This window comes from Eretmochelys imbricata, chromosome 2 (assembly GCF_965152235.1).
Source record: "Eretmochelys imbricata isolate rEreImb1 chromosome 2, rEreImb1.hap1, whole genome shotgun sequence".
Classification (NCBI taxonomy): domain Eukaryota; kingdom Metazoa; phylum Chordata; order Testudines; family Cheloniidae; genus Eretmochelys; species Eretmochelys imbricata.
This window is the reverse complement of record NC_135573.1, coordinates 58258600-58273822: the sequence shown is the minus strand read 5'-3', so window position 1 is coordinate 58273822 and position 15223 is coordinate 58258600. Positions and strand designations below refer to the sequence as shown.

Sequence of the window (15223 nt, the reverse complement as noted above, 5' to 3'; positions counted from 1 at the left end):
TTTCTAAGAAGTAGGCGGAGGAGCTTTCCACCTCCTGACACCCCACAACTCCTTGTCTGCTTTCCTCCAGTGGCTTCACTTACCAGCTCTTCATGCTCCTTTACCCTCTCCTTTTCTCTTCACTAGTCCAGACATGCAAAGAGAGGTAACGGGGAGAGACCATGAAGGTACTATCAGGATCCAGGGGGAGAAGCAGCTGGTAAATGAAGCCTTTACAATATGCCACTAAGAAAACACACAGGCAGACAGCAGTGGAGTGCCTCAGGAAATGAATAGCTACACTTCTCCAGCTTCCTCAGTAGCTTTGCAGATGTACCAGAGCCAGCAGCTCCCTAGGAACTACTTGTCAGTGGCATTTCCTTCCACCCCACTTCCTGCTTCCATGAGTTCAGCATGGTAGAGATGCAGGAGGTGAGAAATAGAGAGACTGGGCCTCTTCCTGGCCGATACTTAAGTACTGCTCTGAGTGGTGCTCCCTGTGCCTTCACAGCAGCACCTTCCCAATAACTGCCTCAATCAAGGAAGCTGAGAAAGGGCTCGGATTTTAATTTTCAACCTCAATTTAAAGTGACATAAAAATTAATAAATCCCAACTAGATGTTAGAGAACATGGCCTTTCAAATTTTGAAAAGTGCATTTTCAGTAAGTCTACATTATAAACTTACATAAATACACCGTTCAGGGGTGTGAAAAATCCCCAAGGGCTTCTCCCATCAATGTAGTTACCGCCTCTCCTGGAGGTGATTAACTAAGCCAATGGGAGATGCTCTCCTGTCAGCACAGTAGCATCTTCACAAAGTGCTGCTGCACCGTTGCAGAGTTTTAAGTGTAGACCTGCCCCCAGACTTAAAAAAGAGAGAGACCTAAAAAGCAAATTTTCTCTTTCAGATGAGTAGGACATATCTAACGCTGCTATTTTGCTCATTCCACAAGTGTTGGAACCCGTAGGCATGGAAAGAGAGAAAGACAAAGTACATGATGCAGAAAATGGGATTCACCTGCAGACCTGGGAGGAGAATTTTGACTCTAATATGGTGCCCATCCTGCTTGCTTTGTGCAGATGAACAGTCCCATTGTCTTCAGTCTGACTGCTCACATGAGCACAGACTGCACGACTGGGGCCTAAAGATGTAATTAAATGTATCTGTACACAAGGAAATACTCTTATGTCGACTCCCACAGTATGTTTGCTTTTTAATGCTACTGTTAAACAACAAGATACATAGCTAAAAGAACCTTGGCTGAGCCCTGAGGTGGACATGTAGGAAAACAAAAAATGCAATAAGCCGTATCACTTAGCCAGTTTTTCAGTTGTAAAAAGGAGTTCTGTAATGCAAAATGTGCAAGACGAAACTGACCAAAGTCCTCGGCACAGTGGATGGATGGGGCAGGGGGAGAAAAAAAAGCAAGAGACTAGATAAGCATGCTAGCCAAACCAGCAAGCAGAGTCCAAATAGAGCAACTCACATACAGAGCACGGGTGACAGGGAGCCAGCTAAACTGAGAGGGTGAAATCCAGGCCCCACTGAAGTCAATGGAAGTTTTACCACGGACTTTAATGGGTCCAGGATTTCACACAGAAAGACGAAGGGAACAAGATAAGTCACCGTCTGGGCTGCCCAACCCACCACAGATAGCCAAGGACCAATAGAAGCCTCAAACAAGAAAAACATACATTTACGATATACGTAAGAAAAATACATTACCATCACTGAAAATATATTTTAAATATTCAAATAAAATGTTTTAGATGTTTAAAATATGCAGAAAAGAGTTGAAATATATGAACTATGTTTATAGCTATTTATTTTATAATATAGATCAATATACGCAATACATATAGGGACAATGTGAAAAATGTAATTGGATTATATATCATCATATTGTCAGCATTTTAGAGCCTTAATGGCATTTACTTCAATTTCCACCACGGCAGATCTCCAAAACTACGTAAAAGTAGACTTCTTGAGTCAGATCCTCAGCCGATATAAATCAGAAGAGCTTGATTGGTTTACACCAGTTGAGGATCAAGCCCTATATTTATCAATTTACCCTTGTATGCACTTGGATTGCACAATTCTTACTGAAGTCAACAGGTGTAAGAGAGAGCAGTACTAGCTCTTTAAATTTTACATTTCCCCTTTGTCCATTTCTAACAAAACATTTGATGAATGCTTCTTTTCCATGGTTTCTATTAAAGGTAGCATTAAAAAAACAGAAATAAAAGGTAAAAGCAACTATTCCACAGGAGGTTATGAGAGTTGTTATGGATTTGTATAAGTCACATTTGTCAGGTACATTCTTAATTAGACTCCAGTAAATACATATACTAAGCTTTCCCCATTTCACCGAAAGGGAACTGAATGTAGGTTTTTGACTACAAACATGCACATGAACAGTTGTCATATTAAACACAGAGAAAATATGTTTCTCTGGGTCACACAGCTTTTCTGGGTAAAAATGTTTACCCCAGAATTAAATAACATTGATACTGACTCTTACTCACCATATGAAGGGATTCCATAGGGCTGGCCTGGCTGTGGGTATGTGGCATAAGCTGTAGCTTGCTGCATTCCTGTTGTAAACTGCGTCTGCCCATATGCAGCCATAGTTTGTGAGGAAGGGGTAGGAAGAATATGTGGGTATGGTCTGCTATTGATTATAAATGACAGAAAATAGAATTTGTATTAGACAGAGATATATGAGTACTTGTGTTAACTGACAGCCTTATTATATTAGCTTGATTAGCACATGGTCATAGACTGCATGAGAGAACAGAAGTTCTTAAAAATCTTTAAAATACAAACAGCTAAAATAAAATAAAATCACATACTTTCTCAAGAACAAGCTTTGGGTTAAACTCTGATAACAGAAGAACCCAATGATGATTCTAAATGAGGCTAAAACCTGTTTATTTATTTCAGTTATTATTATTTAGAAAAGATAACTTACTTGGAAGGATAAATCTGTGGTGGGGAGAACTGATGAGTTTGTCTTGGACTGAAGCCACTGCTTCCAATTACTGCCCCAAGGAGAAAGGAAAGCACATCAAAATGTAAACACACACGTCTGAACTAAGTATTACTTTTTGCTAACAGAATTTCAGAATTTTAACAAGGTTTTAAATAAGTCCAAATACCATAAATATTCTTACCTACAAAGTAATGTTTTAATAGGGATAGGTTTCAGAGTAGCAGTCGTGTTAGTCTGTATTCGCAAAAAGAAAAGGAGTACTTGTGGCACCTTAGAGACTAACAAATTTATTTGAGCATAAGCTTTCGTGAGCTACAGCTCACTTAACAGGGACAGGTGCCAGTATAGGAATGCTCAATATTAAAATTAAAAGCTTGATTAAATTGCCCTTCTTTGTACAACTCCAGAGCAATAATTTATTTTTGCTTGCAGTCAGACAACATTTTCAAGGGAAACAAATTTTCTCAAATGATTGCACACTGGAAATCATTTCCTTCCATATTTTCAAAGGTTTACGATACTCCAGCACAATGTTTTATTAGTGTTTAGAATATTAGATTCATAGAAATGTAGGGCTGGAAGGGATCTTAAGAGGTCATTTAGTCCAGCCCCCTGCACTGAGGCAGGACCAAGTAAACCTAAATCAGTAGTTCTCAACCAGGGGTACATGTACCCCTAGGAGTACGCAGAGGTCTTCCAGGGGGTACATCAACTCATCTAGATATTTGCCTCTGGATACTTGCCTAGTTTCACAACTGGCTACATAAAAAACATTAGTGAAATCAGTACAAACTAAAAATTTTGCATACAGACAATAACTTGTTTATACTGCTCTATATACTATACACTGAAATGTAAGTACAATATTTATATTTCAATTTATTTATTTCATAATTATATGGTAAAAATGAGAATAAGCAATTTTTCAGTAATAGTGTGCTGTGACACTTCTGTATTTTTAGGTCTGATTTTGTAAGCAAGTAGTTTTTAAGTGAGGTGAAACTTGGGGTACCGAGATCAACCAGATTCCTGAAAGGGATACAGCAGTCTGGAAAGGTTGAGAGCCACTGACCTAGACCATCCCTGACAGGTGTTTGCTTAATCTGTTCTTAAAATCCTCCAATGAGGGGGATTCCACAACCTTGAAAGCCCATTCCAGACCTTAACTACCATTATAGTAGAAAGTTCCTCCTAATATCCAATCTAAATTTTTCTTACTGTGGATTAAGCCCATTATTTCCCTCAGTCTATTTATCTCAAGACTAAGTAAACCCAGTTTGTGTAACTCTTCCACATAGGTTTCAGAGTGGTAGCCGTATTAGTCTGTATCAGCAAAAACAACGAGGAGTCCTTGTGGCACCTTGGAGACTAACATATTTATTTGGGCATAAGCTTTCGTGGGCTAGAACCCACTTTATCAGATGCATGGAGTGGAAACTACAGGAGCAGGTATAAATACATGAAAAAATGCGAGTTGTCTTACCAAGTGTGAGGTTAGTCTAACGAGACAATTCAACCGACAGCAGGATACCAAGGTAAGGATACTTGGGGTAAGGCATGATTTGTTCTTGACACATTCAGGTTAGCTATTATAACTTTATTATTCTCTAAATGCTTACAAATTGATTGTTTAATAATTTGTTTGAAATTTGTTTGAAGTATCAAAGTTGGGCTGACTGGTCTATAATTCTTCTAGTCTTCATTTTCCCCCTTTTAAATATAGGCACTTTGTGTGCCCTTCTCCAGCCCTCTCAGACTTCACATGTCCTCCAGGAGTTCTCAAAGATAATCACCAACAGCTCTGAGAATTCTTTAGCTGATTCCTTATATACCCTAGAATGAATTTCATCAGGCCCTACTCACCTGAATATATCTAACTACTCTATAACCTGTTCTCTCCCTATTTTGGCTTTTGTTCCTCCCCCCTTGTTAATATTAATTGTGTCAAGTATGTGATCACAATTCACCTTTTAGTGAAGACCAAAGCAAACCAGGCATTAAACACCTAAGCCTTCTTGATGTCATCCATTATTAGCTCTGCTTCCCCACTAAGTAGAAGACCCACACTTTCGTTTGTCTTTTTCTTGTTTCTAATGTGTTTATATAACTTCTTATCACCTTTTACGTCCCTTGCTAGGTGTAACTCATATTGTCCCTCCATACTTTTGGCTATTCTTTTGTACTCCATTTTAGCAATTTGTCCAAGTTTCCACTTTTTGTATTCAAAGATCTGTATTTCATAACAAAATTCTAAGTACGTTTCCTATTGAAAACATACAGGTAACTTCATAGCATGGGTCTCTTTTTAAAATAATTCTATAGTACAAAGGCTATACTACATCTTCCACTTTCAGCTTCTTTCCTTGCACTATCTACTTATTTCTAATCCTTTTTCAGACTTTGATAACTTTCAGTATTTCATAAAGATGTCATAATGAAATAGCATATTGTCTTAATGAAAAACTGTTAAGTGTGTAAGATCAAGAAATTAACCTAACAGGTGTTTTTTTTCTGAAGCTCAGATTAAGAGCTCTAAGTAGCTATTTATAACCCCAAAAATCAATCCCTGTTAACACAGAAATTTAAAATTCATATAAGATCTTTAACTAGATTGAATTCTTTGTGACCTTTCAGGGCACTAAAGAGAAAGGAGGTCAGCTATGCATTGTATGCTGGGCCTTCTGCTCATCATTATAGTATAAAGTGAAAGACCATACACTTTGGGAGCATATTAGCTAATCACAGGATGACTATGTACTACAAATGTGCTGTTGCCATGAAAAAGGCAAATGTGATCCTAAATGGCATCAGGCAAGGTATTTCTGTTAGAGGTAGGGATATATTAATGCCATTGTACAAGGCACTGGTAAGACCTGATCTGGAATACTTCATACAATACTCAAGAAAGGAATTCAAACTGAGACACGTGTAGAGAAAGGGTACTAGGATAATTAGGAGACTGGAGAGCCTGTCTTACAAGAGGATACTAAAAGATCTTGTCTTGTTTAGTCTAGCAAAACGAATGCTGAAAGGAGATGTAATACATCAGAGAAATAAATATAAGGGAAGGACATGAGCTATCTAACTAAAAGACAAGGGTGGCTCAAGAACAAATGGGTATAAACTGGCTATGAGTAAACTTAGGCTGGAAATTAGAAGAAAGTTTCTAACCATCAGAGGAGTGAGGTTCTGGAATAGCCTCCCGATAGCAATAGAGAGGGCAAGCAATCTAACTAGCTTTAAAACGGGACTGGATAAATTTATGAATGGGATTATATGACAAATTATAAAGATAGCAGAGGACTGGACTCAAGGATCCAGAAGGTTTCTGTTGGGTTCCCTGTGGGGTGTCACCTGGAACTGGGGTATCCCTGAACTCGCCTGACACACTAGCCTGGGCTCTCTTTACTCTGTACTGCCGTGACAAGCCCTCTCCAGCACACATACAGGTAGGGACACACCCAGCTACAGCTGCACACAGATGCTGAGATCAGTTCTGCATGGGAAGGCTCAGCTAAGGCACCTCCCAGTTCCTAAGGCATGCACTCCCCTCTGGCGTGCAAACCCAAAATTATACTGTGTTGCGCTACACAGGGAACTGTACAGCGTAAGCTCATGAAATTCACCCGCTCCCTCAGTGGAAGATATTCAACAGATTTCTGCCCCCAGTTATGATTTCCACCCACTGGTTTTAGACAAAAACAAGTTTATTAACTACAAAACATAGATGTTAAGTGATTATAAAGGATAGCAAACAGATCAAAGCAGATTACCTAGCAAATAAAACAAAAATGCTATTTAAGCTTAATATACTAAGGAAATTGGATATGAGTAGCAAATTCTCACTCTAATTGTTGGTTTAGGCAGTTTGGAAAGATTCTCAAGGGCAAGCTGCACTTGCTTGCAGCTTAAAACCCCAGGTTTCACAAGCTAGAAATCCTTCTAGCCTGGGTTCAGCTCTTCTCCCCCAGCTCAGTCCTCATTTCTTAGGTGTTTCCAAGTGCCTCCTTTGAGTGGGGAACCAGTGAAGAACCACAATGATGTCACTCCCCTGCCTTAAATCACTTTTGCATATGACGGGAACCCTTTGTCTCACAGTTTGATTCCCATGCCTGGTCAGTGGAAAAACACTAGTATTCTATGATGGAGTCCAGTACCAGATGACTTGGTCACATGCCCCTGTAGGGACACAGCAGCCATGACTCGGAGGCTCTTTGTAACTCCTCAGGAAGGCTCCCCAGTGGGAGATTAGCATCTTCTAAGACCTACTGTTCTCCCTAATGGCCCTTCCCAGCCAACCATCTAGACTGATTGCATTCTGCTTAGTGAGTGTTCCCTGGGTGTAAACACGTTTGTAACTGATGCATAGACAATATTCCTAACTTCAGATACCAAAATGATACATGCATCCAAATAGGCTAATCATATTCAGTAAATCATAACCTTTTCCGCAATATCTCACAAGCCTTATCTTGCACAAAATACATCATGGTTATGCTATAATCATATCACAATAATGTCTCTATGAAGAATATGGGGCTTAATGTCACAGTTCCTTCCAGTTCTATGTCCCTATTATTTTTAGAGGTTCCATGAAGAAAGCTGCCTTCTCTCTGATGACTATTTGGGTCCCACTTCTTCTCTACGCCCAAGATCTCTTTTTAGCCCCTCACAGGGAAAAGGTCAATTTCAGGTTGTGAGATCGCTATAAAATAACTTTCCTGGTATCAACCTACCAAAAAATTACATGCCTATTGTCAGGCATCTGGAATCAAACAGAGCATGCGCAATGTACCATCTGATAGAATTTCCTAAAACAGTTAAGATGGGCAGAATCTGATTTTGTCCCTGTGAAGCATACAGATTTGTTCTCAGTAATACAGAATTATTTCTGAGTGACCATTACCAAGAAAGATAGCAAATAATTTTTTTCCTGTTTTCCCTTATCGTTATCTCGTTTGTGTCAAGCCCAAAGTAAATACACCCCAGCTGTATAATCTATATGACATATATATATATATACAAGAATCTCTATAAATAATTTACAGTCTAAGAGTGTTTTCACACACTGTGCTTTCAAATAGCTGTGAAAAAATGGAGACGTAAAATTAAGACAGTATCTTTCAGAGTAGTTAGTGTATTGGCATCCAAGGATTGTTAAAGTCAATTTGATGGGCTCAATATTTCCCTCATCCAAGCTCTGTTTTGTACAGCAGGGGCCATCATGGAACCAGTTATATCTACCCAATCTGGTGCAGACCCAGCATCTGGATTGTCTAGGATCTGCTGGAACTTACACCTACATACCTTATATCACTAGAGGTTCAACACAACAAGGCTCTGTCACACCCCTCATCTTACCTCCAATATACCCCTCACATATACCCTACACTGAGAGAGTGGAGGTGTGGTCTAGTAAAGGAGTTGCCTCTGGTGAGTTTATGCCAGTTGGCAGTTACCCTCCACGAGGGAACTGTTTCCTGGCCAGCTACAGCCAGAATCTATCCTCTTTGCCTTGTATGAGAGGCTCAAAGAGGATGGAGTGTAATGTATAACCGATCCCTATTCTCTTAAGTTCAAAATTTTGAGTTTAGATCTCTGAATGTGCTTGAATATATTAGAAACAGTTGTTGGCCAATCTTTAGCATAATCAGCACACACATATGTGGCCTATATCAATCAAGACACATCAGCTGGTCAATTTTTAAAGTGAATCTCTAAAGTCAACATGAGTCTGCAAATAACACTCTCAAATAACACACTGCAAATAACATAGCTCTATTGCATCTCTCTGCAATCATGATTGTAACTTATGAGTTCAGAATTAGGTCCAAATTCTGCACGACAAAAACAGTAATATAGAAATAACAGTGTTAATTCACACATTTTGGATTAATATGCACCCTTTCGCCACCTTTTAGAGACCTATTGGCACAAATGGCAAATGTAAATATCTGCACTTTTTGGGGAACAGCTAGAATTCAGAAGGCATCATAACGGTAAGCAAGCAAGGAGGACGATTTTAGACTTTCATCCCATTCACAACTAGAGCATGCAGATGTGGATCTGCTAGCCATCAGAAAACAAAAACAAAACAAAAAAACAGTTTGAGCCATAATACTGCCCTAATCCTGAGTGGAGCTCCCAGAGAAGTTATCCATGGATATCAATGAGTTGATCTCGCATTTCTTACTTATGGAAAATTCCCACTGACTTCTGCCTGAGTAAGATGTGTAAGATCAGGCCCGATAGAATGTGCGAGCTACAGACTGTATAAAACCTTTTATTTTTAACTTCTGCATACAGTATTTAGACTGTAAGAGGGGAAGAAAACAGTAAGTGAAAAATATCTTTATTTATTTCTTACCTGATCCTGAGAAATTGTCTAAAGACTCGTCTGCTGTAGTCGTAGCAATCTCACTGCTGCTCATTGGTTCTGTTTTAACTAGAAGTATAAATTATAAATAATCTAAATGCTCCTAATATTCATGCACACATACACATGCACACACATTATTCACAAAATACCACTAAAACACAATCTTCTAACAAATATTTGCTATCTGTATTTTTGTGTAAATATAAACACACACACAAAGATCTGTTTCTGTCCCCAAGGAATAAAAGCCACTGTAACAAACTAGAAGATACTGTCATGGACAGATCAACCAATGAGTCCCCATGCCACTCTGTGCACTCCTATGATTCTTAATCCTTTAAAACCAACACATCTATAACAACAATCCTTTATAACCAACATATTCAGAGAGTCATTGTTTGTTGGTTGCAGAAGTAAGTTTTCAGAATGATCTGAATGAGGCAAAAATTGAAGCATTCTTTTAATAGACTTCTTCTAGGGTTGGTTGAAATTTTTTTGTCCAAAATATTTGTGACGGTAATTTGGGTTTTCAGCCAAACAAAATTTTTCATGAAAAGTGTCTGCTTTCAGCTGAAAATTTCAGTATTGTGAAGAACTGAACACCTGACAAATTATCTTTTTTTCAGCCAAAATCCACACTATTTTCTGTATTCATTTTTTCCCTTGAAAAAAATCAGAATTTTCAATGGGAAATTTAGACAAACTTTTTCTTTAATTTTCACTGAAATTGTCCATGGAAAAAAACCCCTATTTTCCAACCAGCTCTAATTTCTTTCTCAAAGTAAAATTCAGCTCCGAAAAGTGATTGTCCGGCGATACCAAAAGAAGGATGGGAGACATTTGACATGGTTTTAATCAGGCCATAACTTTTTTATTAGATGTCTGGGTCTACACGGCAGATAAAAGTGTACAGTGCAGGTAATTCCATGTTCATTCAATAAGTATCCGAAGGGCTTTTGCCAGCCCCGCCCCCCCTTTTTTTCATCCAGGTCCCCCAACCCACCCATTGCTGGGACCTTGCCATCCACCCCTCCCCCTCAGAGGAGGGTTAAGGTGGGCTGTAATAAAGGGAGTTTGGCTCCCTGCCGTACCATTCATAGGAGCCCCAACCACCCCGACCCATTCCGTTTCATTAACTAACATCTCCTTTTTAAATCCTTTACCAAGCCATTTATCTGGTCACTGTGTCCCTTCCCTATGGAGTACCTGCACTGGACATCCACCATAAGGAGGTGCCAGCAAATTGCTTGGCTGCCTCCTCCCCAAACCCAGTCGGGTTCCCAGATATCTTCCAATGCCCTCTTTTCAGAATTCTGCTCTGAAAAGTGACGGTATCAGAATGACTTCTTACTCAGCAACTCTGTCCATATTCAGCTATGTAGCTAGTTATTTTATTGACAGAAAAGTTATTACAACTTTTTACTCTGGTTTACATGGCAGAACCAACACAGATTTTTAAGAGCAAGAGAGCTAGACTCTCTTCTGGCTCATGCTTCAACAACAAAATTATTAGTTCTATTCTCAGCTATTCCAGTACATATATACACAGTACACTTACTTAGTGCCTAGATCCTCAAGTAGGACAAACAGGGCACAGATCTGACCCTAATTTAGCTTGGATGTAACTATGGGCAAAATGTAAAGGCAATGGCTTTGCACAAGAAATCATTAAGACAACATAAACTACCCTGCAATGCCATTTTATCATACCAGCCTTTCCACGTACATCATGTTTTAAGCAACTAAATGCTATCTACAGCCTTGAATCCAGCTTGCAAATTATTTTGCCTGGGAATTGGAACTATCATTGACAGGAATCTACGTGGACCTTGCAAAATGTGCAGGACTCTCCCCAGATATCTTTTTCTCTCTGTCCTTAGATCAAATCCCCTTGTGATGCCCTATCTCCCATTTCCCCAGCATGAGGAAAGTGGTATATGGCTCTGTGTGCGTGCATGTTAGCATGACTGTGTGAGGTAATATAATTTATTCAGGGGGAGTCATTAGATTGACAGAAGGGGCCCCTGTCTTCCCCTAGCTCTCCGTGCATGCCTTTTCCCCTTTTACTTGACCTCAGCCAAAAGATTTATCCCTAACCCCTCAAATTTCTCCTCCTCCCTGGCTACTCTCTTTTCACCCCCATACAGGGCTCTTTGCCTGTAATCCCTACCTCATGGAGGTCCAGATCAGGCCCAGGCAGGGTTTATAAACTCTAGTGCACTCATTGAGCTACTCCCACACTACTTCTAATAACTAATTCCACCAAAAAAAATCCCCATTAATAGAGAAAGGGAAGGGAAACAGAGGCAGAAAGAGCCCAATGACTAGCCCACGGTAACATCGCAGATCAAGGGCAGAACCAGGACTAGAACCCAGGTCTCCTGGTACACATTCCAGTCCAGCACCCTATACACTAGACCAGCTGCCTCACTGCATAGTATGCATGTGTCCCTCTAGAAACTGTGAATAAGTGTCACTCCACCCCCCCTCCCAACACTTTGTGACTCTTTCTAGTCCAATTTTCATAAGGCAGGTATTCTCATGGGAATGATGCTGTGGGATTTGTTCTCTGGTTAACAAATGGGATGGGGGGGAAAGAAAGAAAAATAAAAGTAAAAATAAAAGAAAAAGCTGAACCTAGCTTGGGAGCTGCGATAGATGGAAGCTAATATACACTAGCACTGTTTCCCCCAAGCTTCTCTCTCCACTGTTCAGTATTGTGGAGCCCATTCTATGCCTCTTTTTGGCTTTTGTGGAATAGAATAACCTTCTTCCCAGAGATGCAGGGCCACTGCATTGCTGGCATCTGTAGCAATTCAGCTGCTCTCACGGTCCAGAGATCTAACATATCTTTTCTTCTAGGGAGCACCTTTTTTGGAGGAATATTAATTTTCTAACTGGAAGAAAATGCCATAGTTGAAATAAAAACCTGGTTCATATCTGCTGCTTACATTTCATCTGGATTTCATATTTTTGTTACAGAGCCATTAACGGAAAAATCTGATCAAAGTCTAGCTTCACCCTATATGACTTATCAGCAATATTTTACTGCAATAATTTTTAGAGTTGAAAACTTCTAAACTGTTTCTAAACCATATAATGCTTCCTAAAATAAAGAGGAAACAAATATATAAAATATACTGGAAGCTGCATGGTCAAAGCAAGAAATGTAACACTAACCAGTGACTGACACAATTTAAATTTGACAGCATTTACCCCAAATTCCTCCACAATATATCGCATCTCAACTGTTATGTTTCTTGCATATATGAAAATTAGAGTAAGAAAGTGAGGGTGCAACAGAGTTCCTGATCTGGATTCTCATTTGTAAGTGTAATTTACAAATAAGCTTTACTAGACCTTCATGATGAAGAATCATGACCCGCATAGAGCTTCATGCTGCAGTTAATCAGTAATTTAATAATGATGTATAGGAACTGAAGAGCCTTCCTCCCATAAGCAGCCACAGTTGTATCAAAATGTCAGAAAGCAATTGCATACTTTGATCTGCCTGGGACCTAGCTCACGAAAGCTTATGCTCAAATAAATTGGTTAGTCTCTAAGGTGCCACAAGTCCTCCTTTTCTTTTTGAACACTCATAGTTTGTTACGCAAAGAAATAAATTCAGAAATGATAGCATAGCATTCTATCCCACAGAAATCACTTACAACCAGCCATGGATTCTGACTGCAGAGAGGGCTGTCCAACCCATCCAAAAGACAAACTGACCTCCTGAATGGTAAATGCTCCCCCCGAGGAGAGAAGCTAAAAGAGGGCAGTGAGAAGAGATGAGCTGGGAATAAAAACAAGAAGTGCAATCCTATCAGAACATCTTTTCACTGATCTATGTGTATCAAATGGATATGGAGCAGTCCAAAGAAGCAAAACTCTGGAAAGTCATGGTACATTATTCTGTTCATAGCAAGTACAGTATCATCCTTCCTTACTGCATGTGCTGTTTTTTCCTGGTTGCCTAGTAAATGTTTCCTAAATGTGCTGCGGACTCTAGCTTCTCTACTTCTCTCCCCTACATTAAAGTACCTGCAAGCTGCTCTAAGCCTTCACAGTATGTCTCTGAGCTACTAGTGGGACTGGTACCACACGATGCACAACACACATTGCAAGTTTTCCTGGATAATTTTTAACAGTGTGTTCAATTGTGAGAGAGGGAAGAAAGAAGGACTGGCTGAAAGTTCCCACTGCTGCTGCTCAGTAGCTGAAACGGAATGTTAAGCTAGTAAATGGAGGTGGCACTATTATTAATTAAGAGATGTTCTGGTTACTATCACTTGAATCCACTCCATCACTTAAGGTATGTCTACATTGCAATATAAGCCCAGGGTTCGAACTCAGGCTTCCGCCTAGCCCCCCTTCCGTCTACACACAAATTGCCCTAACCAAGGACTCAGACCCTGGGTCCCAGGACCCTTAGGGGATGGAGAGTCCAAGCCTGCATAAAGCTGGGAGCCAGGGTTCAAGCCCTACTGCAGTGTAGACAAAACCCCACTGGACTTATGCTCTGGGAGTCCGCCTAAAGTACCCCCAATCCCATGGGCAGACTATCTTTGTGCTCTGGCCAGTCAAGTTTGGGGGACTGTCAAGTTTTCCCACACTGTACCATGAACAAAGGACTAGAACAGCCACATTCTGGGAGGGAGCTAGGAAGTCTGGGATATGGGTGGTTGGACTCAAACTCGCATAATGCAGCATAGATGCTGGAACTCCCGGTTGGGACCCAGAGTTCAACAATTCCTAACCTGGGGTTACAAATGAGTGTAGATGCTCAAACTCTTGGTTAACAAACCCAGGGACTACTAAATCAAATTCTAATAACTCTGAACTTATATCGCTTTCAATGGCACAGCTTCAAGGTATTTTCAGAAGTGAAATATTATCCCTCCTTCTTCATAGAGAGCTCACGATTCATCACTGTGCTGCTGAGTTTCTATGCTGCTGAAACACCAGTGACACAAAGCTGCACTAAAACAGAAGTGAATCATGCCCAGGCTGTTGGTAGGAGTTCCAAGAATAGAACCCAGATGGGTTCTTTGCTGCAAAGATCCCTTGCTAAGGAATAGTATCATCATCATGCACAACTCATTTAGATTTGGTTTGCAAATCAAAGGAATCTGTACAATCTGTGCAAGTGGAATGTCTGTGCCAACTGCTCTTTTATATAATTGTTCCTTTCCCCATTATTTCTGACATTTTAATCAGATTTAAAAGGCAAAACAGAACCAAGAAAACAAAAAAACAGACTATTAAGGCTAGCAGATAAAAGTTCAGAAAGCTGCATGAAACACACACATACACACGAAAATATAATAGGCAAAAACTGGAGTTAGCAAAGCTGTTGAGGCAGCATTAGATTCGTTGCATGTTGAGCTACTTTCGTTGAAGACTTGTTATTTAATATAAATTAAATGGATCCTATTTGTGCATAGCTATTTTAAAAGTTTATCTAGAATTACTCATATATTAGTTTTTGAACACCACTAAAGGAATTATCTATAAAACACAACCAACAAGCATTATCTGTCTCACCCGTCACACAATTCGCAAATGCACAAATATCACACAATAGAAGCTGCCAGGTAATAAGCACTTTTTGAAAGCCTATTTTTAACTATAGATTTGGGAAGCTGCTTTCAGGCTATTTTTAAAAATCTTGATAAAAAAATATAAAAATTAGCATTAATGCAACATTAAGATTGCAAATTCAAGCATGCTGAAGTCAGAGGTTCCAGAAGATAAGACTCCTACTGCAATATGAACTTGAATATGTCACACATCTTGTACACTTAATGGTGATTGTATTACTGTTAGTTAATTGCAAAGTAGTTTTAGCTGTCGGTCCTAGGATATTAGAAA

At 39.6% G+C, this 15223-nt stretch overlaps 1 protein-coding gene across 8 annotated transcripts in view; it reads right to left on the bottom strand.

The window, feature by feature from the left end:
- Nucleotides 1-15223, bottom strand: part of EYA1 (EYA transcriptional coactivator and phosphatase 1) — a 113040-nt gene that overhangs the window by 80124 nt on the left and 17693 nt on the right. For 2 of the 8 annotated variants that reach the window (XM_077808965.1, XM_077808968.1), the window contains 3 exons: nucleotides 9341-9418; nucleotides 2953-3022; nucleotides 2507-2649 (listed from right to left, as the gene is read on the bottom strand). In XM_077808965.1, coding sequence (XP_077665091.1) covers nucleotides 2507-2649; nucleotides 2953-3022; nucleotides 9341-9418 — 291 coding nt within the window. Of the gene's footprint in view, nucleotides 1-2506; nucleotides 2653-2952; nucleotides 3023-9340; nucleotides 9419-15223 lie in introns of those variants that run through there. The other 6 variants (XM_077808966.1, XM_077808967.1, XM_077808969.1 and 3 more) reach the window with 4 other exon arrangements.